The sequence below is a fragment of the Oncorhynchus keta genome, chromosome 28, assembly GCF_023373465.1.
Source record: "Oncorhynchus keta strain PuntledgeMale-10-30-2019 chromosome 28, Oket_V2, whole genome shotgun sequence".
Classification (NCBI taxonomy): domain Eukaryota; kingdom Metazoa; phylum Chordata; class Actinopteri; order Salmoniformes; family Salmonidae; genus Oncorhynchus; species Oncorhynchus keta.
In genome coordinates, this window is record NC_068448.1 from 45,486,020 (window position 1) to 45,508,297 (window position 22,278).

The following is a 22,278-nucleotide window of genomic DNA, read 5'->3' on the forward strand; positions in this document are numbered from 1 at the left end:
ATGCTTTTATTTCAGTCAAGACTTTTTCAGATAATGAGATCTCATCATTGTTTTTATATAGATGAGGTGTCTTAGGGTTGAATCACTCAGTCGGTTGTGTGAAGATGTCTGTTCAGACAGTCACCACAGTGAAAAACAGGTAAAATTACTGGACACATAACAACCACGTGTATAGGCTTTTTTTGACAGGGAAAAAATATAGTTTTGTAATGGAGAGGTGCCAACTGGGAGCCCCAGTCTGAGGGTAAATGGAGTACAGAAGAGGAAAGATTCCAAATGTTTTTGTTGAACAATATGAAGAATATAGTGTCCTCAAACCCTTTTGTCTTTTTTTTTCAACAATAAACTTGAAGCTATTGTAAAATTGAACATTGACTTCAACAAATAACTGTATGTGGTTATCTATGACAAATAGCCTAACTTTCCCCCAGCTGTAGTTGAAATCAGCTCCAGGGGATAAGGAAACGTCTTGGCTTCTTCTGTTTACCAGATCCCACATTTCCTGTTTGACTGCCTTCTGTATTTCCTCAGTTCCTGTGCCATGAGCTCTTAGATCCTGTTCATTGCAAGTGGCTATTTTCCTGCTCACATGGTGGGTTTGGTTTCTCCCTTCCTGCCCTGCGCTGTGACTGATCTTCACGAGATCCTTTGCGGGAGGACATCACTCTCTCCTTCTCTCAACTCTTTACTCTGTTGAATGAATATTAAAAATGAGGCTGAAATGATGCGCGCAGCAAGCAGGCCTATTCTTCTTTGTGTCAATCAAGTGGACATTCCCTCTCTGTTCAGATTCCAAATTGGACGTGCATCGATTTCGGTAAGTTTAGGCGTGGCAGTGTATATTATTTTTCTTTCGAATATGAGCGCTCTTGAAAGGGTTAGAGATCACATTTTTTTCATACAAATGTTTTATAACTTGTATGTTGGCTACCCAATGAACCTATTAAAAGCTATTTATTAATCTATGCAAAACACTGCTTTCTCATCAGAGTACATTCCAGGGTGGTAAAAGTATTTATGAATAGACTAGCTGCCTATGATAGGCATATTATTATAAAAAGTTGTCTTCATTCATTTTCCATATACCACACAATCTGATGTCTAGAGAGTAACAGCACTCTGCTCATGTGATTCTTATTGATTTGATTTAGGTCATAAGGTGACAGTCAATGAGTCAAGTCATGAGATCCTCCTCTTCCCGTCTGTCAAGTTTCTCTTCTAAAGATTCTTTATGGAATCCGAGTAGGTAAGACCCTCTCAATTCTGTTGGTACTAGCATTCATGTGAAACAGTGTGTCACATCATAATATTCAGAAACTATTCTCTTGATACATTGTATCTAAAAGCATTCAGTCAAAAACATTTGTGGGTATTTCTCTAGTTTAGTAGCCTGTGTAAATTGACCAGGAGCCTAGCCTATCTGATTAAACATTTCTCTTCACTGACAAAGATTTTTCTCAATGTTGGAGCGCCAAAATGAGAACATTCCAATTATTCCATACAGCAGGGTTGCATGCACTTAATTTGATCACCTGCAGGACACACACTTGTAGCACCAGGTAATACAATCCCTATTAAGTACAATGGAAGTTACCATCAATGTGAATGGATATTTTTCAGATCTAGTACAGTAACACATTTAAGAGATCTGATAAATATAATACCAATTGTCCAATAAGTAAGCTACAATGTACACCATTGAGGTTTTTCAGTCAGAAAAATTGTTTTAATGCATTTCTTTAGGCTCCAATTAATATAAACTATTGTACATGTTAATAAATAAGCTAATTTTATTTAAATAAAGAACACAGTAGTACAGTCAATTTGTATTTCTAAATCTACATATATAATTGGTAAATATCAGTTGCTATAGGCTATTATGATCATACATCATTATGTCTAGGCTAATGCTCCGGATGCTTTTAAATGTATTTCTTGCCTACATTTTCCTTTTCACATCGCATATTATTCGATGACTTCAGTAGAGCCCCATTAAACGATTTTGCATAGGTCGGAAATGAAATAGCAGTGGAGTTTTTACTGCGGACTGTCTCTGGGTATTATGTCGGAGATCATGGACATGCGCAGAGCTCTTCCTTGTTTGTCCCCATCATCCGAGGTGGGTGGGTGAGCGAGAGGGTGAGCGAGAGAGCGAGAGAGCGGGGGAGAGGAGAGTGGTTGTGAATGTCAAAACTGCGTTCTGCATTAAAAATAGAACTGAAAGAAGATAAGAAAATAAAGGAAATCCTGCAATTCGAGAGAGCACGGATTAAGATAGATTACATACAAATATTTCTGATTGTCGAAAGTATTATCGGCAAAAGCCATTCTTAATGAACATCCGCAAAAACGTTATGATGGAATCCGCTATTCTATTTTACAGCAAGGCAGCATAGGACAGTAATTAAGCGTTTGTGTTTTGGTAATTTAAGCAAGGGATACGGGCGAGGGGAGAAGAGAGGAGGGGGGCGAAATTGTGTCCATTCCCTTTTCCCTTGGGGACAGTGAAGACATAGGAGAGAACCAACCAAGTAATTCGAGAAGAGACGCGTCTTTGTCATTTCGATTCTATCTCTAGTTTGTAAACTATCAGTTTTCGACCCAGTCACAGAGTTAGACATCTCGTACTTTTCTTCGCCAGTTGTATTTTCATGATTTAGGATTTTCTCAACAATTCTTGCAATCCTCTTCTGGGCGATTCCCTGCTGAAGGATGCCGGATCAAATATCGGTGTCCGAGTTTCTCTCGGAGACAACAGAGGATTACAATTCTCCTACCACATCCAGCTTCACCACCCGCCTGCAGAGCTGTAGGAACACAGTCAACGTTCTGGAAGAGGTAAGGCCACATCATGTTAACATTGAGTCAGCCATAGCTGCAGATGGAATTACGTGCAACTTGGTGCCAGAGCGACCATTGCGCATTGATGAATCATGACACTACGGAGATGACATAGCTACAATAGGCATAGGCTACCCAAATTATACAATTTATAGAAATAGCCTATCCTAAACTCCATTTAGTAGTAACAGGGGCCCGAGCCACTCATTAAAAAAGACTCGGCATCTACGTTGGCGTGTCCAAATGCCCATGCCCAAAGTTGTACCTTATTCTGCATAATAACGGCAGAAAGTGTCCTTCGCAGACAGCACTATTCGGATGTGCAAACAATACAAAAACACAATTTCTGTGATAATCATTCCACCATGGCAACGTTAGATTGTGATGACTTGGAATTACTCTGTTTATACATGCCGATTATTATCATTATAAACTGCCTGCTATCAATTGGAATTATTGGCAACTTTGTAACACTTATGCTTCCATTTGCACAAGTTGACATAAAAGCCAAGGGTCATGGGAAAATACAAATCTGTTTAATAGGGTTGGGCATATCCAGATGTTCATACCTTTATACCGTTATTGTGGGGTACACGATATTACCGGCAGTGAACACATAGGGGCTCAATTATTATTATATTTATATTTTTAAGTACAAAACAAATTTAGTCAGCAGGGATCTTGATCCAGGAGGGGGGGATTGATTGTCTCTGATGTAACCAAGAAGATTGATCTCGCAAGCGAGCCACTTAGCTAGCAAGTTAGCAAACCAAATGGATAGCTGGAGCCCTGAGCTGGATTTAATTTATTTGGTCTATCTTAGATTGTTAACGTATGGTTAGTTATACGCATTGGCTAAGCATCATCATATGTTGAATATATATATATATATATATATATTTTTTTTACAGTATTGAATTTCTGTATTTCAAAATTATCCGATATACGGTATATACCGTATACCACTGAAGCCTAGTTTTACTGTCCTTGACAAGCTTGAAGAATCAGTTAGTTGTCTCTGCCCTACCCCGGCCTACTAGAAGCAAAACAGCCTATATCCAGTTCATATGTATCCTATTCTTTCAAAGCCTAATAATGTGATGTGAACATGCTCTGTATAACACACACTGTCAAAGAACTGTGCTGAGTTACAATGTTACAACATACAATAATGGTATCCAAAATATCAGCATAAATGTTTTTTTTGCATTTTGTAGTGTAGTGATGATGTCATGATAGTCTTCTGTGGTTTGCTCATGCTGAAGCCTATTTTAATTCAGTGCAGTTCGATTAAGCTAGTTTTGCTCCTACTGCTGCTGGCTGGTGTTGCCAGGCAGAGGGGGAGGATTGGATATGATAGAGGAGAGTAGAGTAGCCAGGCTGTAGCGGCAGAGCGTGTTGGCTGTCTCCATACAGAGTGGGGGTGGGGACGGATGGAGCAGCAAACCCTCCAGCCTCCAGCCACTCACTGAAAGATATTGGCATTTACAGTGATTCCAAATTGGAATGGCTCCACACATATAGCGTTAACATCAGCCTGATTCTGAACCTCAGCATGTTTTGATAGTACTGTGCATCGAACTGCAGCCTCCCCCTTCAATCGCAATTAGTGCTGGAAGAGCTCGCACGCACACACACACACACACACACACACACACACACACACACACACACACACACACACACACACACGTCTGATTAGCAAGGTGAGTGTAATCAGGTGAGACAGGTGGAGACCATGGGGAGCCATGCATCCCCATACCACCCCTATCTGCGTTGTGTTTGCCTTTAGGAAATGGGGCAACATAGAAGGCCAGCAGCATGCACCTTTGCCATTCCCTATGAAAACCAACACAATCTCATTTTTGGCTGAATAAAATAGTGATGAAGTCAATGTTGCATCTCTTGAAGTCCCTGGTTTCATGTTCTCACAAAGTGTATATAAATAGCCGCCATGGCAGATAATCAATGCTGATAATCGTTGCTCTCCCTATCGATTCTATATCACAGTGTCAGTGGTCTCATCCTCAATTTCCAATGTGTAGTAAGGAGGCAAGAGAGAGAACAGAGAAGTTTTATAGATTCAGTATTTCAATCCATTGCGTTTTGCCACTCCTTCACGCCAAGAAACAGCAGACTGTCATATACACTACAGCCAGGCTTGTTGAGAACTAAGACAAATGCTAAGATGTTGCTGCATCTTCTGAAAACAAGGCTAAAGAAACACCCTAAAGTAGTCAGAGAACTTAGGTTTCAATTAAATAACATAAGACAATCTCTGTTTATTGTTTCTCACCTACTAGTGATAGCAATGTTATTATCAGTGACCTCAAGTTAATAAAGTCCACATAGAAAGAGCCATAGTAAATGGAGTATACAGTATGCTTAGATGGAAAGTTGATAGTACATGCTGCACAGATGTACGAAATGGTTGACAAATTAGCCTTTTCTCCCAGAATGGCTGGTCATGGGCAATGTGTCATAGCATTTAGAAGTTCCAAATGTCTCTCCCCGAAGGTTTATAGTACAATAATAGAAAAATCTGTAAAACCGAACCGGACCCATGTTTATTCTCCACACGGAGCGCATTTTTTTTCGTTTAGTGTAACAAGGAAAGGCTCGCGTCATGAATCACCTTTCTGGCTCTGTGCCTTCCAGCTCAGAGAGAGAGACTGCATCACAAACGAAAAACATCTGTTGGATGGGCCGCCATGTGCTCCCTGCCCGGGCTGTAGCGGTAGCCACTCTTAAGTCCTAGCCCGGATCACATGACGGGAACCATTGACTGACAAAAAAAAGAAAGAGCAGGAACGTATTGTAACGGCTGTCGTTGGTTGAAGAAGGTGAGAACCAAGGTGCAGTGTGGTACGTGTTCATCTTTATTTATGAATTGAACACTGAATGAAAAAAAAGGGGGAAAAAAAGAGAATGAACGAAACCGAAACAGTTCTGTCTGGTACAGAATACAAAAACAGAAAACAACTACCCACAAAACCCATGTGGGCAAGAGCTACCTAACTATGTTTCTCAATCAGAGACAACGATAGACAGCTGCCTCTGATTGAGAACCACACCCGGCCAAACAAAGAAATACAAAAACATAGAAAAAATAACATAGAATGCCCACCCTAGTCACACCCTGGCCTAACCAAAATAGAGAATAAAAAGCCTCTCTATGGCCAGGCGTGACACGTATACTCTTTCTTCTTTGAACAAAGACAAGATGCCATTGAATCAAGCTTTTTCCCGAAACATTGATCTAAAATGAGTAAAGAGCAGAACACCTCGTCAGGGTTCCTGCACTGGGATACGACATCCACCTTCTAGATGCCATTCCTCCTCACAAACTTTATGGATCTCCAACTCTGTAAAAGTTTTATAGTATTCCAGGACTCCTGCAGCATTGCCATGACCTCTGGAAATAATTTGGGTGAAAAAGGTTAGTCATGTAGTATTTGAAGAGAAACAACCAAATACATTAATGTATTAAAGTAGGCCTGCTTGTTATTGTCTACATTTTCAACATAACCATTGAGGAAACTTGGGAGGCCATTCTCTCATCTCTCTCTCACAGAAATGGTAAAGAAGGCCCCGAATAACTTCTTCCCATCTTCATTCACTCTGTTTGAGTGCAGAGCACTTAGAAAGCCATACCCCAAAACCCGCTCCTGTCCTCACCACACACCTTCTTCCAAGGTCTCCAAGTAATTTCCTCATTATGTTGATGAGGTAAATTATGCAAAGGTTCAGGGTGAATATTTCATGGTGTAACCTGAGGGGGGAGAGCTGACCTGCAAGTAGAGGAGAACAGTCGTCAGCCTCCCTCCTCAGGCTTCTAAACACACAGTCATCTAAAGGTGCAGAGAGGGAGAGCTGCAGTGACATACAAACTTCTTACTCCAACTCCACACCTGAATTATTTATGGGTGGCTGCTTGGAGAGACAAAGAGGTTCACGATTCCCCCCTCATACCAGCACTGACCTTATTACCACAACCCAGTTTGCCCAGTCACAACAGGGAAAAGCTCCCTTACGTGTTTACTGTTTATGTTTGGATCAGTGCTAAAATGAAATATGGAAAACAATGAACAGTGAGATGGGCAAGATAGATGGCTAATAATAACCAGAGCCGCGTTCTTATGTGCCGTCTTGGATAACAGGAAGTGACATCATTATGGTGTTGATGTCACGTTCTGACCTTTATTTCCTGTGTTTTGTATTTAGTTGGTATGGTCAGGGCGTGAGTTGGGTGGGCAGTCTATGTTTGTTTTTCTATGTTTTGGTTATTTCTATGTTTCGGCCTAGTATGGTTCTCAATCAGAGGCAGGTGTCATTAGTTGTCTCTGATTGAGAATCATACTTAGGTGGCCTGGGTTTCACTGTGTGTTTGTGGGTGATTGTTCCTGTCTCTGTGTGTGCACCAGATAGGACTGTTTTTGAGTTTTCACATTTCTTGTTTTTGTTAGTTTGTTCATGTGTACCTTAAAGCATTAAAAAGTACCATGGACAATTACCACGCCGCGTATTGGTCCTCTGATCCGTTTCGCCTCTCTTCTTCGGAAGAAGAGGAGGAAATTCATTACAGTTGAGGGCAGTAATGGAAGCTTGTTGGGTTAATTCACACCTACGCCCAATAATACACAAGGAATGTTCTAAAGAATGGTTAGACGATATTCATTCTCATTTGCAATTCAATTCCCTGAAAGGTTCAGAGAAATGTGTGGAGAAGGACTTCATGTGCAGACAGGGTTAGTTAAGCTTCCCTCCCTTTCTTAGGGAAATCGTAAGAAGATTTCCGCAGCTTTTTCCAATGAGAAACTTGCAGTTCCAACTTATCCTGATCTTGGCATCTTTGACCTCTATTCTCATCCGATACAATGTGGAAATTTTGGTAATATCTATTTGATATTGATATCTATTTGATATATCTATTTGTTCCCTCTAAACTGCGCAACACGCGCAGCTCCCCGGGACTGCCGGGCAGTAGAAATATCTGCCCAGAGAAGCACAATATTGAACTTTACTCAACTTTATAGTTTTCCCTATAGTTAACACGATCAACTTTTCCCTCTACTGTGCGAATTGTGATCGAATCAAGGCAATATTAGCCACTTTTAATGCAACATGCCGAAACAAAAGGAACTATGAAAGAGATTTTCTTGTAGGCAGAGCGCATTGGAGTAGGATTCTATTGCATTGATAGGCACGACTCAGGCCCATACTCTACACAGACCAGTGCGCCATAACCAATCAGAGCTGCCGTATCCCTATATGCAAATAGTCCATTTCCATATATGGATCTGTGCCATTCACTTTGAACTGGACTGTGTTTACAGCAGGAGTGGTTGTGAGTTGATGTGCTTTTTTTGAGATCACAGCAAGAGCTGCATGTACACGACCGTTCAAAAGTTTGGGGTCACTGAGAAATGTCCTCGTTTTTGAAAGATAATCTATTTTTTTGTCCATTAAAACGACATCAAATTGATCAGAAATACAGTGTAGACATTGTTAATGTTGTAAATGACTATTGTAGCCAGAAACGGCAGATTTTTTATGGAATATCTACATAGGCGTACAGAGGCCCAATATCAGAAACCATCACTCCTATGTTCCAATGGCACGTTGTGTTAGCTAATCCAAGTTTATCATTTTAAAAGGCTAAATGATCATTAGAAAACCCTTTTGCAATTATGTTAGCACAGCTGAAAACTGTTGTGCTAATTAAAAAAGCAATAAAACTGGCCTTCTTTAGACTAGTTGAGTATCTGAAGCATCAGCATTTGTGGGTTCGATTATCATTTTAAAAGGCTAAATGATCATTAGAAAACCCTTTTGCAATTATGTTAGCACAGCTGAAAACTGTTGTGCTAATTAAAAAAGCAATAAAACTGGCCTTCTTTAGACTAGTTGAGTATCTGAAGCATCAGCATTTGTGGGTTCGATTAGCGTATATATTTACCCCAAAAATATATAAGGGATTGGAAATTATGAAGACAATTACATTGATGGAAGCTACAATCTATCTGCAATATTAAAGTTGATCCAACCCCCCAAAAAATGTAAATAAAATAAAAAGAGCTCAAATGTGATCAGACAAACGCACAAGCACAGGATACATAAAATCGAAAGACATACATCTTGAAGGTGAGCCAAGTACAAGACTGATGACACTGGTGAAATGTTATATCATCACAATGAGCACGAATGTGTTGGGTGGAGGTCAAAGTGGCAGACTGCTGCAAAGTCCAGTTGTATTTGTATTGGAAGTGTCTTTATAGCTGGTGTTTGCTAAGACCAGGGTGAAGATAGCGTGGCTTTTTTTCTGTTATCCGGATAGTCTAAATGCATGGTAAAGAAAAAAGAAAGTTAAAAAATTGTTTTTAACATCAATGTGAACTTGCACGCACAACTCAGGAGAGGCGGCACACTCTGCTTGTTGTTTCAGCACAGACGGGTGGGAGAGGGACCGGTGTGTCACAGGAGGGAGAGAGACACAGAGGCCCATTGTAAATACAACCCATATTTATGTTGATTTATTTTCCCTTTTGTACTTTCACTATTTGCACATCGTTACAACACTGTATATATACATAATATGACATTTGAAATGTCTTTATTCTTTTGGAACTTCTGTGAGTGTAATGTTTACTGTTCATTTTTATTGTTTATATCACTTTTGTTGCTTTGGCAATGTTAACATATGTTTCCAATGCCAATTAAGCCCTTGAATTGAATTGAATTGAGAAAAAGTAGACAAACCGACTCGCGTAAGTTAGACAAACTTGTTTCTGCTATAGGTTATCTAGCATCTGATCTGGTAGTGTCTGTCTTGACTGCATCAAATTAATGTAAAGAAGCTAGCCAGCTAGCAACACTAGCCAGCTAAGTTAGTTAGCCAGCTAGCTAGCGAGTCTAATTGAGGTTATTTTGCTGTGCTCCCAGTGTCCTTGTCTACAACAACTCAATTCATATTTAACAACAGCCTACCTGTTGATTGATCATTGTGGCCTACTCCTTCTTATTTAGCCAATTTAATTCCATAATTGTTATTCCATTTGCATTGATTAGCAATCTCCCACTTCACTTACTACACATGGAGCCTCTGACGGTAAGTGCTGCTTTGATTGACTGACAATAACAAGCTACACATGTGAAAAGTGTGTAGGCTACCGGTACATCTTTCTATTGTGAGGCTCACTCATAACAACTGTCATATAACTGTTGTTTTATTAAAATGTTTAATTGCATGGTCTATCCGATTCTCCGTTCACTTTAAAGACATGAATCCATTGCTACATAATGTATGTAGCAATGCCACATAGATAATATTCATTACATTTTAGACAATGCCTTTTCATTAAAATAGGCCTATCTATCTATCTATCTATCTATCTATCTATCTATCTATCTATCTATCTATCTATCTATCTATCTATCTATCTATCTATCTATCTATCTATCTATCTATCTATCTATCTATCTATCTTTTTAATGAATACTCTTGCAAGTAATCGAATACTAACGTCCGTTCAGATATTCTAATATTCTAATAACTGTGACCATCCCTAGTGTGGCTCAAACAAGCTTCAGTAAGTCAATCACAAGGCCACCAAAGTGGTTAGACTTTGACAAGAGCATATGCCTCTACAACTGAAAATGTTGTCTTCCCCATTTGTCAAAAAATGGGGCACGATTCTAACAGGAAGGGCGGAGAACAGATTTCATTGGCAGGACATGAGTGAACATCCCTTTCTCTGGCCTGGAGCTGGGGGAAGCCTGAACTTTCCGATCCAGGACAAGGGAAATAGGCGGATGTAACATTTCCAAAAGTAACTGAGGTCAGACTATCTCACATAGAAAGATTTAAGGCAGCTTTTGTGTGATAGCCTGCCTCAGGTGTTGGCCAGAGAGGGAGGCAGGGCAGAGAAGGGGACATGTGTTGAGTAAAGGCTGAAGAGGGTGGCTGCTCAGCTGTGTCGAGTGTGGTCAGGTTCCAGGTTTCAACACTGGCTCAAATCAGTTGTTGATAGGACTTAGACAAGTTGTAAATGCAACAAGTACTGATATTGTGTCATATAATAGCACTCACAGCTATAAAAACAAATACAAAATAATCTGAGACATTTATGGTCTGTTTACATATATTTTAGAGGCTATTTATACAGAAATGGGTATAAAATCTGTATAAACAGTATTTATAATTATATGACAATATTTGACACCTTTCATGGAAAACATTCACCACGGAGCTATCCGTATAAGGCTGAATTGCCTGTCCATGGCCAAGAGAAGCAAAGGTTTCCTCTAAAACCCAACTGTCCACATCAACCTAGTAACCTCAGTGAATGACAGTCACAGAGTTCATGATGAACCATGAACTCCGTTCACTAGATATGGGCTACGCTTGCCTACTCTCTCTCCGTCACCTGAATAAAATGGAGAGCAGGTCAACTTGAGAGTGGCTTGACGTTACCTTTAAGAAAACTTGACCAAAATGTCAATCACTAACTGAAGTAGCATAGGGTATGAGGCAATCCCTTTCGTGTAACCGAAAACATTTTCAAGTTCAAGACCTCTTAAGCTACACTCATTCTCTGTTCGTTCACTTCAAAGACATGAATCCAAAATAAATATTTTAGACGCAGTACAAACAGCCACCTCTCATTGAACTACTTTCTTTTGTTATCAACCAAGCCAACTTATTGATTTATAACACCATCAACAGGGAGGAAAATAGTCTGAAAACATTGAAACGGTCACAAAAAGTTCTAATAGCCTCTCTCACCAATGTGATCTAGGTCAGCAATGAGGCCTGAGGGTATGAGTACAGTAAGCCGAACTCCAATTCCGCCAGTAACACAAACAAACCATTCAACTCAAAGTAACAATTGTATTATTAATCTTGCTCTTATCTGATCAGTGATTGGCTGATATCTCTACCACTACCAACTCAGCTTCCTGCCCTCAAACCACAAGCAGTAAATCCAAAGGCATCTGGCTGTAAGAGCCAAGGAATGAGCCGCTCACCCCGCTTCAATAAAACACACAATCAGAAGTAGCATATTATTTCTAGTCCCTAAGTGTTTTCGTTCCATTCCACACCACATGGACCTGAACCATACCAGAGTCACATCCTAGATTCCTGCGCTTTACATCATTCCTTGACGTTTTCTAAGGACATGTATAACGTTTGACAGTTAATGGGATTTTGTCGGTGAAAGAGCCGCTATTCCAAAACCACAAGTATATACATTCTCACTGGCCACGGTGATATCCACACACTTGAGCCGTAGCAAATACCAAACAGGGATATTTTTACTGAGTATCTCCCCACTCTTTCCTCTCAACCTCAGACATGATGGCCTCCCTTCTACTGCATGATAATGTCACATTCAGGAGATAGTCATGTCTGAAGTAGGATCGGTCTAGACCAGTCCCCTTAGACAACATCATGTTAATGTTGTAAGATTTCCTCTCATTGTTGTTACCAACTGTCCTAAGCCAGTGTTAAGGCAGTTCCAGGGGGACAGAGTGACCTCTGTAGGCACCAGGGAAACCTTGCCGTTCTGAGGGAGCAAGCTTGTGTAACTCCACATCTGAGCCAACAAGCCATATCCTGGCATGCATGTTCAGCACTTCAGATGAAACGCTATATCAAATGCCCAGCTGACAACATACACACAACCGCGTGCATGCACACACACACCGGGGCTCAACACCACCGTTTCCTCTTGAAGCAGAGCGTCAGCGTTGGAGTGTTTACCCCTCAGGCCAGAATAAGAGCATCCATTAGTGTCAACGCTGCCTTCCCCAACCTCCAGGCCTTGACTCTCACAGTCCTAGAGGAAAGCCATTGACCCCAGCACTCATGAACTCATAGAGAAAAGGAGGGGCTTGTTGTAAATGAAGGAAAAGAAAATGCAGATTTAGGGTTCTTTTGTTTCAATACGGGTTCAGACACTGGCCGAAATCCAAGCGTCCCATTGCCAATTTGCCACGCCTCAGGACAAAGACGTGTTGTGACCCGGTTAGGACCCCAACACACCCTTTCCAAACCTCCTTAAAGAAATCCTCCAGCGATATTATCGAATCTATCTGTGGCGTGTCTCTTGCACAGCGGGAGGGTTTGGGGGCTTTGTGTTTGGATGCTGTTTAAGTTTCTTGTTTGTTGGTTTGTTTGCTGTCTGAGAGATCAGGGAAATCGGATAATCGGTCTCTGGTCGGAGCTTCCAGCTGTTGGCCTACCTTCCCTTCCTGCCACAGTGACACTGCATCATCAAGGGCTATTAGCAGTGGATTAGCCCCTGACCATGTTTAGCTTTCAGGGCTGTGATCCCTGCTCTTTCTCTGATTTAGGCGAAGGGAGGGTGTGGGATACGGAGTGGCCAGGGCGAGGGGGAATCCACATCTGTCTGGGGCCTTCCATTGAAGACCACTGGTGTTAAACTGACTCGGACACCCCCACCATGCGATCGCCAGCCTTCTCCTCTCGCTCTCTAATGGAACTCAGCAACAACAGAGCCATCAGATCTGATGGGCTTACATGGCACTTTTAAACAGTGACCTCTGATTCAACCCCCCTTGTTACTACGGGGGGTACTGCCTCGCTCGGGGGATTATGAGTCACAATTTATAATGCTGACAGTTTACCTAACAAACATTTTTATATGACGGCCCTTTGCATGCACTTTTAAATGACAGTTATGCGGTTGAACTAGCGTGGAAAATGTGATCGGACGTCAGTGTGAGAGAGTCAAGTAATGCAATATGCCGATGTACACTGTTCTGTTTCATTTGCCTGTATGTGACACAGGGGCCAATTCTAAAAAGCCAAAACTACATCATTAATTCAGCTTACCACATCTGTCCTGAGTTGTGAATGTCTCTTGAATTATTCCGTTTTCATATGACATTTTCTTGTTGGGAAAATCGCATCTTACCAAACCGAGAAATCTATGCTAGTATAGGTATTTCTAATCGCTGGTTGAGCAGTGCAATAAAAAGTAGAAAAAACATACGATGAAATAGATAAATACACTTTTACACCTCTGTTGCTAACAGAAGACCTTTAATGGCAGATGCATCTTGTGATTTCTCCATTTTATTGTTGACAAAAATGTACGTCTTATTTAACCTCACCCAGTTTGATTGGGGAGTGAGGGGTTTGCAGCAGATATTTTCAGTTAAGTAGACACTGAAGCTGTAATAAGTTACAATGCTGATACAAGATGGTGGCGACAGACACGTTGCCCTGGTTCTAGCTCCTAGACAAATTTACAGTTTTCTCCCTGCTCAACCAGTGTCCCATCAGCCCAGCCAGTCAATTCATTAACATGATCTCCACTGTAAAAGGTATCTAGACAGTATTTCCCCTTGCTTCTAGCCTAACATTTGGTTTGCAACAATGAGGGGTTGTACAAACGTTGCTGACTGTCTTGCAAAACATTTGCAAAATAGTTTCAACATTGAAATTTGATCTCCACGTGTCAGGACGAGACTGACATCTTTTTTTTCAGCCAGTCGAAATCATGACTCAGCATAATTCTTATGGATATATACAGTACTCGGCTCCAGCTCGTACCTATGACAGCCATGCTAAAAAAGTAGTTTAGCATGCCCTCTCGTGTACGATTTCTTTATTTCTTTATAGATTATAGCTTCCACCAATGTAATTGTCTCCATCATTTCCAATCCACCATATATATATTTTTTATATATACAGTGCATTTGGAAAGTATTTTTTATTTTCTCCCCTCATCAATCTTCACACAATACCCCATAATGACAAAGCTTTATTTGTTGCAAATTTATATATATTTTCTTTATTGAAATATGACATTTACATAAGTATTCAGACCTTTTATTCAGTACTTTGTTGAAGCACCTTTGGCAGCGATTTCAGCCTCGGGTCTTTTTGGGTATTGCGCTACAACCTTGGCACCCCTTTATTTGGGGAGTTTCACCAAATCTTCTCTGCACATCCTCTCAAGCACTGTCAGGTTGGATGGGGATCGTCGCTGCACAGCTATTTTCAGGTTCGATTGGGTTCAAGTCCGGGCTCTGGCTGGGCCACTCAAGGACATTCAGAGATTTGGCCCAAAGCCACTCCTGCATTGTCATGGCTGTGTGCTTAGGATCCTTGCCCTTTAAGAAGGCTAACCTGGGGCGCTAGAGAGCGTGCTATGGAGTAGACATCCTTTGCTAGAGCTCTGCTCCATTTTGAAACAAATTAGTATTTATCTTAACCTCTCACGACCTATATCTTCAAACAAGTATGACAAAGCGAAAAGGCACCAGAAAAGCGAGCGCAAGATAATTTGAATGAGATAGACAACGAACCAATTTCAACGTTGCCAACCCACGAGGAGTTAGCTGAAGAGGCTAGCTTCCAAGAGATCCTCACAGAGCCTACGCAAAGTGACATACTGGCTGCCATAAACTCACTAAGCAAGAAGGTGGACACAAGGTTGGCTGATATCTCAAAGACTATTGGGACTTTGGCCGAAACTGTGAAGGCAACTCAGAGAAGGGTGCATGAGGTTGAGCAGACGACAGTTGAACACGAGGCCAGGCTACAGGACATAGAGAAACAGTGCGCAATGTTCAAAAATGACAACAAAACCCTGAAAGCCCGACTGGAAATGCTTGAGTCGCATTCAAGACGCCAGAACATCCGAATATGTGGCATCCAGGAGGACACTGAGAAAGGGAAACCCACTGAATTTGTCTCGGAGCTGATACCGGCCCTGCTGGGGAGTGAACACATCAAAACGGCCATCCTGATCGACCGCGCACACAGATCTCAGGCAACGAAGCCGGCCAAGGGCGGGCCACCAAGGCCATTCATTGTACGGCTGCACTATCCCCAGACCAGGGATCTCATCCTCAAGCTGGCTAGTCAAAAGTCCCCCCTTAACTTCAACGGAGCCAGGGTGTCTTTCTACCCAGATCTTACCTTGGAGGTGAGGAACCAACGGAAAGAGTATGATGAGGTACGCAACAGATGCAGGGCGGCCAACATCCGATATGGATTCCTCTTCCCAGCCCAGTTTAAGGTGACAGTCGAAGGATCAACACGTACGTTTGACAACCCAAAAGAGGCCGATCTGTTCTTGACAAGCAAGCTCCCTGGCTGAGGATACAGAACGGCTGTGTCAGCCGGCTAAATGACCAAATACAGGCCAGGAATGTGTTTGGATTTCCAGACTATGTCTTTTCGATTAGAAGATCAGAATTTGGGACTTATGATTGGTGAGATGTTGTGGCTAATATAGCATTGTTTGGCACATCATGTTTTAGCGCCACTCACCCCCTAACGTGAGAGTTAAGTGTTAAGTGTTATTTAATATTAGCGTATATGCGGAGCATCTATAGTTCAAGCTGTATGTCTAGACACACTAAGGTTTGTGTGTTAGCCAAGGAGTGCTTCGTTTGGGGAAGTCACTCAGTAAAGGGACGGGAGGGGGGGATGGGGTAAGTGTTTTTTGTTCACGTTTATTATTAGTTCAAGTGGCATGACAAGCTCCCGCACGGCGGGACGTTTTTCTTCTGAGTTTTGTATGACAGCAACAATTTGCTCTAAAATAAGAAATGCCACATAGTGACCGAGCACAGAGTAGACAAGGTGGAATAAAGATAGTCAGCTGGAACTGTAATGGCTTAGGGCATGTGGTGAAACAAGCTACGTTTTTTTCTCATCTTAAATCACTGGGTGCTGACATAGTGCTTCTTCAAGAAACTCATATTAAACGCTCCGCTCAGGCCAAGCTACGAGTCGGCTGGATCGGTCAGACATACCAGTCTAACTTTGATGAAAAAGCGAGAGGGGTAGCATTCCTGATAAGGAAAAACATTCCGTTTGTTTATTCATCCTTGATTTCAGATCCTAATGGTCGGTATATTATTGTGGCTGGTACACTGAATTCGAAACCAGTAACCTTGGTCAATTTATATGGACCCAACTTCGATGATCCATTATTCTTTCAAAGGGTATTTAAGGACATACCAAATATCTCGGATAGAAGTGTTATTGTTGGAGGGGACTTTAACTGTACGTTAGATCCTCTTTTAGATAAACAGCCATCAAGGTCACTTCAACAATCAAATGCCAGTGTCTGTCTAAATACATTGATGACAAACAACATTGTTGATGTTTGGAGACTGACGCACCCAACAGACAGGGATTATTCTTTCTTTTCATCAGTTCATAAATCATATTCCAGAATGGACTTTTTTGTTGGACTCTAAACTAATTTCAGCAGCTGAGTCGGTTACCTATCACCCTATTCTAATTACGGACCACTCTCCTGTGTCCATGGTGCTGAAACTCGACAATATGTCGACAGGTCGGCGACCGTGGCGCTTAGACGCATACCTGTTGAAAGATGAGGCTTTTTGTCAGTATTTGAAGGAGCAGATTGCCTTTTTCCTCGGAACTAACGACACGGGGGATGTTGACGACTCCACCCTTTGGGAATCTCTAAAGGCTGTGATTAGAGGTTACATTATTTCTTATACATCAGAGAGGAAGAAACGCGCCAATACTAGGCTGAGAGAATTTGAAAGAGAGTTAGGGGAACAGGAGAACGTTTTTAGGACGAATTCCTCGTATACAGTCCTTGAGAAGATCACAAAGTTAAAATATGAATATAATATACCATCCTTTCGAAACGGGTGGGCTCTTTACTTGCTAGAACGCATCAAAGTTATTTTGAACTGGGTGACAAACCACATAAATTATTAGCAAGACAGCTAAGGCATGTACAGGCATCTAGAGCTATTCACAAAATAAAAGACAAGAAGGGTAAAATAGTAACAGATCCGCAGGATATTAATAAATGCTTTGCTCAGTTTTACTCAGAGCTATACCAATCAAAATGCGATGCTACTGATCCACAAACTATGGAACGCTTTCTCGCTGAATGTGAACTTCCTAAACTAGACAGGGGGGCAGCTTCTGCACTCGATGCAGGGATAACTTTGGAGGAAATTAACACAGCGATAGCACAATTTCCAAACAGCAAGGCCCCTGGGCCCGATGGATATGTAATAGAATTCTATAAGAAGTACTGCGCCAGTCTAGCTCCACTTATGTTGCGAATGTTTAAACAATCCAAAGAAAATGCCAAACTCCCGCAAACACTGTATGAGGCTACAATAGCACTGATCTTGAAAAAAGACAGAGATTCCATGGAGATGTCGTCTTATCGCCCCGTGTCGTTACTCCCCATAGAAAACAAGGTGTTGACAAAGATATTGGCAAACCGATTGAAAACATATATTTCTGACATCATCTGGATCTGGAAACAGATTAGGCATTTTCTTAACATACCCACTGTATACATTGACAGCCCGATTTGCCTGAATCATGCTTTCCACCCCGCATTGGATGATGTGGTGTTTTCACAGTGGAGGGAGAAGGGGCTCACAACAATTGGTAATCTATACATAGATGGTCAGTTAGCTTCATTTCAACAATTACAGGGAAAGTTCAACATGCTAACAACAAATTTTTTCAGATACCTCCAAATCAGGAATTTCGTAAGGACACATATCCCACAGTATGGCATGAAGCCAAATAGTCCTACATTAGATAGATTGATCCTTGTCAAACGCCATTCTAAAGGGTCGGTCTCTAGACTGTATGATGTGCTACAGGCCCACATACAGGTATCCACAGACACCATTAAAAGGGCTTGGGAACAAGAACTTGGGTCAGAAATCTCAGATGAGGACTGAGTAGAAGCTCTCAGGAATATAAACCACAGTTCAGTTCAGTTTTGAGTCCGCCGTTTTGAATCCGCCGTTTTGAATCCGCCGTTTTGATTCCTCCGTTTTGATTCCTCCGTTTTGATTCCTCCGTTTTGATTCCTCCGTTTTGATTCCTCCGTTTTGAATCCGCCGTTTTGAGTCTGCCGTTTTGCATGTCAATTCATAAACCATGTGCCATGGAATCGATACAGCCAAAATCTCTTCCCAACAATCTATATAGCACAGCTGTCAATTTTTTGGTCCTTAAATAAAACTGATATATATTTTTGTTTATCACAATTCTCTTGAACCAATTTTGGTCTTTAATGCATGGCCGACAGTGAAGCTCTTAGTTACAAACGAGTCTTCTTAAACTAAGGGGGGCATTGTGATACCAGGACTCATGTGGGGTTGGGCCTTGAACTCACTACAAGGCACTGCGTCATCTTGAGTGTCAGCCCACTAATGTCAGATAGACAGACCGATAGACAGAATGGTTAGACTAGAGAAACTTGCTGATGTGCGAGACAGCGCATTCACATCTCTGTGGTAACCCCATTACTGTCTGTCTGTACGTGTGGCTGATCTTGTTATGAACTGAGTGACAAAGTTATGAACCGAGTGGTACCAATTGACAGAGAAATCCACAAATTTCACAGTAGAGAAATTAATCTAGAGAACACTTCTGTAACTGTGATCTATAACTTATCTGCAAAACGCAGTTTACCATAAGTTGCCAGTGAAATACCATGGTGTTATAACTAAGAGAGTGACAGTCAGGCCTGTTGCTTCCTGTTTCCTATGGAAGGAGGGCTGGAGGGGAAATGCCAGGTCTGCTCTGCACTGGGAGGATAAGACCTGGGGCAGGAACTTCAGATCTGCATCCCAAATGGCATTACTTGTAGTGCACTACTTTTGATCAGCACAGCACTATATAGGGAATAGGGCGGCCATTTGGGACACAACCCAGGAAATGTTGAAGCTGTAGCTTCTCTACCTTCCCGTCTCCCGTCATGCACAGCCACAATGACCAGCTACCAGCACAATACGAGCTTTCATGGTGGTAGACGTTTCACAGGGGAATCAACACACTGCCATATACTGTGGGCTAGGTTCCCTTTCAGAATATTAGGTATGAAACATCTCTATCCCCTCAACTCTTGTTTTGAGTCATTGAATCACCAATCACACTGGATTGTGTCAGAGCTGAACATTGGCTGTTGGTCGATCAGAACAAAGAATTGACTATATTGAATAGTTTGCAGGCTTTGTGAGGGAATTCTTGCTAGAGCTGAGATGTGTTCTTACTGGTTGCCAGAGGGTGCGGAGGACTGTTAGCCAAGTGAGCTGTGTTCCATTGAACTATTTTGGCCCTTGGAGACTGAGCTGAATGCTCGAAGCCAAATTCCCCTCCCTCCTACACATCTAGTGTTTCTACTCATTGATTGGATGGTAGCGCTTGCGTATATTAGAGTATACCTAAAAAAGTGTTTCCACGACGGATTGGAATGAGTGGGAATTTGCCTGAACCCACCCCAAAGTCTTTACTGTGCTCTCTGTGATAATGATGTATGCCCAGCGATTTTGAATGGCAGTAATGCCATTGGCAATTGACCTTGTTCAGTCGTAACTGAAATCTATACGGTTGTCACACACGGTCTGTCGCGTCATCGTCAATTAAAAATGGCCTCAATAGTGGTTTGCTCTGTGCGAGAAAAAAAAACTGAAGCTTGTGCTACAGTCGGACAAAGGCCTCTAAAAACCCTACTCCTGTGGTCGCAAGGTCCCTGGGTACACAACACATATATCCCTGCCCCTGTAATGTCATGTCGACGTAGCATGTTCCCTACTAATGTAAGAGCATGTTCATATCAAAGCAGAATATTTAATTACCGCAACGCAGACACAGAGAGGATTATGGGTGACCTTTGAAGGGGGTGCCAGCTGCTCCTCTCTCTCTCTCTCTCTCTCTCTCTCGCTCTCTCGCTCTCTTGCCCTGTAACATGGGCACCATTAGAGAAGCAGTCTTCCTCCTGCTGCTGCTGCATGCGTTGCCTTTGTTCCCTCTGGAGAATTCATCTCAGCCTACTGCCTCTGAATAATCATTCATGGATGAGGGTGTCAGGGGGTCCACCATGATGCCTATGACCCTGTATGTGTCCTTGGTCTACAGTAGCCTATATTCTCATCATGTCATGATAATTTAGTAAGTACAGACTAGAGATAAACATGTTTGCTAAGATGTAGACAACACAGCTTTCTGCTAAAGCCAAAGCAATTTGTTCCAGAATACAGCCTAATATTTATGAAAAGGGTGTTGATTATACCAACCATACTCTCTACAAAGTTGCCTTCTCTGTGAATACACAGAACATTCTAGTCTAGATAGGACCACACTGAAGGATCATGTACAGTATGAGAGTATTTGTATGTAGGCTACTAGGTAACGGTACATACACTAGCGCCAGGTCGGGCTCCTGCGTTAGAGAGAGAGAGAGAGAGAGAGAGAGAGAGAGAGAGAGAGAGAGAGAGAGAGAGAGAGAGAGAGAGAGAGAGAGAGAGAGAGAGAGAGAGAGAGAGAGAGAGAGAGAGAGAGAGAGAGAGAGAGAGAGAGAGAGAGAGAGAGAGAGAGAGAGAGAGAGAGAGAGAGAGAGAGAGAGAGAGAGAGAGAGAGAGAGAGAGAGAGAGAGAGAGAGAGAGAGAGAGAGAGAGAGAGAGAGAGAGATCAAAGCACAGTGCAATGGGAGTAAGGGCACTAAGGGCCCCTGGGCCATACAGTACTGTGTAAATTGTGTAACAGCGACGTAAAACTGTCCAGGGGACAACCAAGACTGGGCCTTAATTGCATTGTGAAATGTAATTAGCTCGACCGACGTTGTAGGGTGCCTCCCCTGTGACCAGCAGAGCCCGATTTCCTGTATTTATGTTGGTGTTTATCATCTCCATAAGTGTGTGTTCGTGTGTGTGTGTGTGTGTGTGTGTGTGTGTGTGTGTGTGTGTGTGTGTGTGTGTGTGTGTACTTCTACATATCTGAGTGTGTGAGTACTGTTTGTGATACTATCAAATCCTCTTAACCTGAACATTTGTTTTGGCACATCAAACCTCACAGTCATTTAATCTGGCTCTGTGGCGAATGATACAGAATACCCTGCATTGAAAAACACAAAAGTGAAACCTTCGATCTGCGCAGACATTCTACACTTCCACAGGGCACAGAGTTTTTGAAAGCAAGCACATTTCCAAGTAGGCATAGGTAGTGCTGTGAGCCAAGGAAAGTGTGTGCATGCAGAGTGGCTCTGCCCTCAGCGCCGATAAAAGCATGACATCCGCGTTCTCCTAATTGCGACGCTCTGTGCGGTGAGAGGATCTGGAGGTCAGTATCGCAGGTTGCGTCCCAAAGGGCTCTGGTCAAAAGTTGTGCACTACTTTTGTAAACAAACATCTGCCTCTGATTCAATCACAGTACGGATCATAATCAAGGAAATATGGCCTTGTAAATGAGTGCTAGAGACTTCATTACTGTAGGTATAACAGATCTTGTTAGAGTTATCCAGTATTTTATCACCATTTAGACAGTGACCTTGGACAGATACTGTGTGTGTGTTAGTGTAGTAGTCAGTGTGTGTGTTTGTTTTTAAGGCTGGCCCCATTTAGTTGACTGGTCTGGTCAATAGAATGTTGGTTGAC

The 22,278-nt window shown here is 42.0% G+C and overlaps 1 protein-coding gene across 4 annotated transcripts in view; it reads left to right on the forward strand.

The window, feature by feature from the left end:
• The first annotated feature begins 614 nt into the window (after positions 1-614).
• The window catches only part of LOC118361483 (arf-GAP with SH3 domain, ANK repeat and PH domain-containing protein 1-like), a 71,062-nt gene continuing 49,398 nt past the window's right edge, over positions 615-22,278 (forward strand). For 2 of the 4 annotated variants that reach the window (XM_052483160.1, XM_052483158.1), the window contains exons 1-3: positions 616-817; positions 1,152-1,246; positions 2,712-2,838. In XM_052483160.1, coding sequence (XP_052339120.1) covers positions 1,170-1,246; positions 2,712-2,838 — 204 coding nt within the window. In that variant the 5' untranslated portion in view covers positions 616-817; positions 1,152-1,169. Of the gene's footprint in view, positions 818-1,151; positions 1,247-2,124; positions 2,839-22,278 lie in introns of those variants that run through there. The other 2 variants (XM_052483157.1, XM_052483159.1) reach the window with 2 other exon arrangements.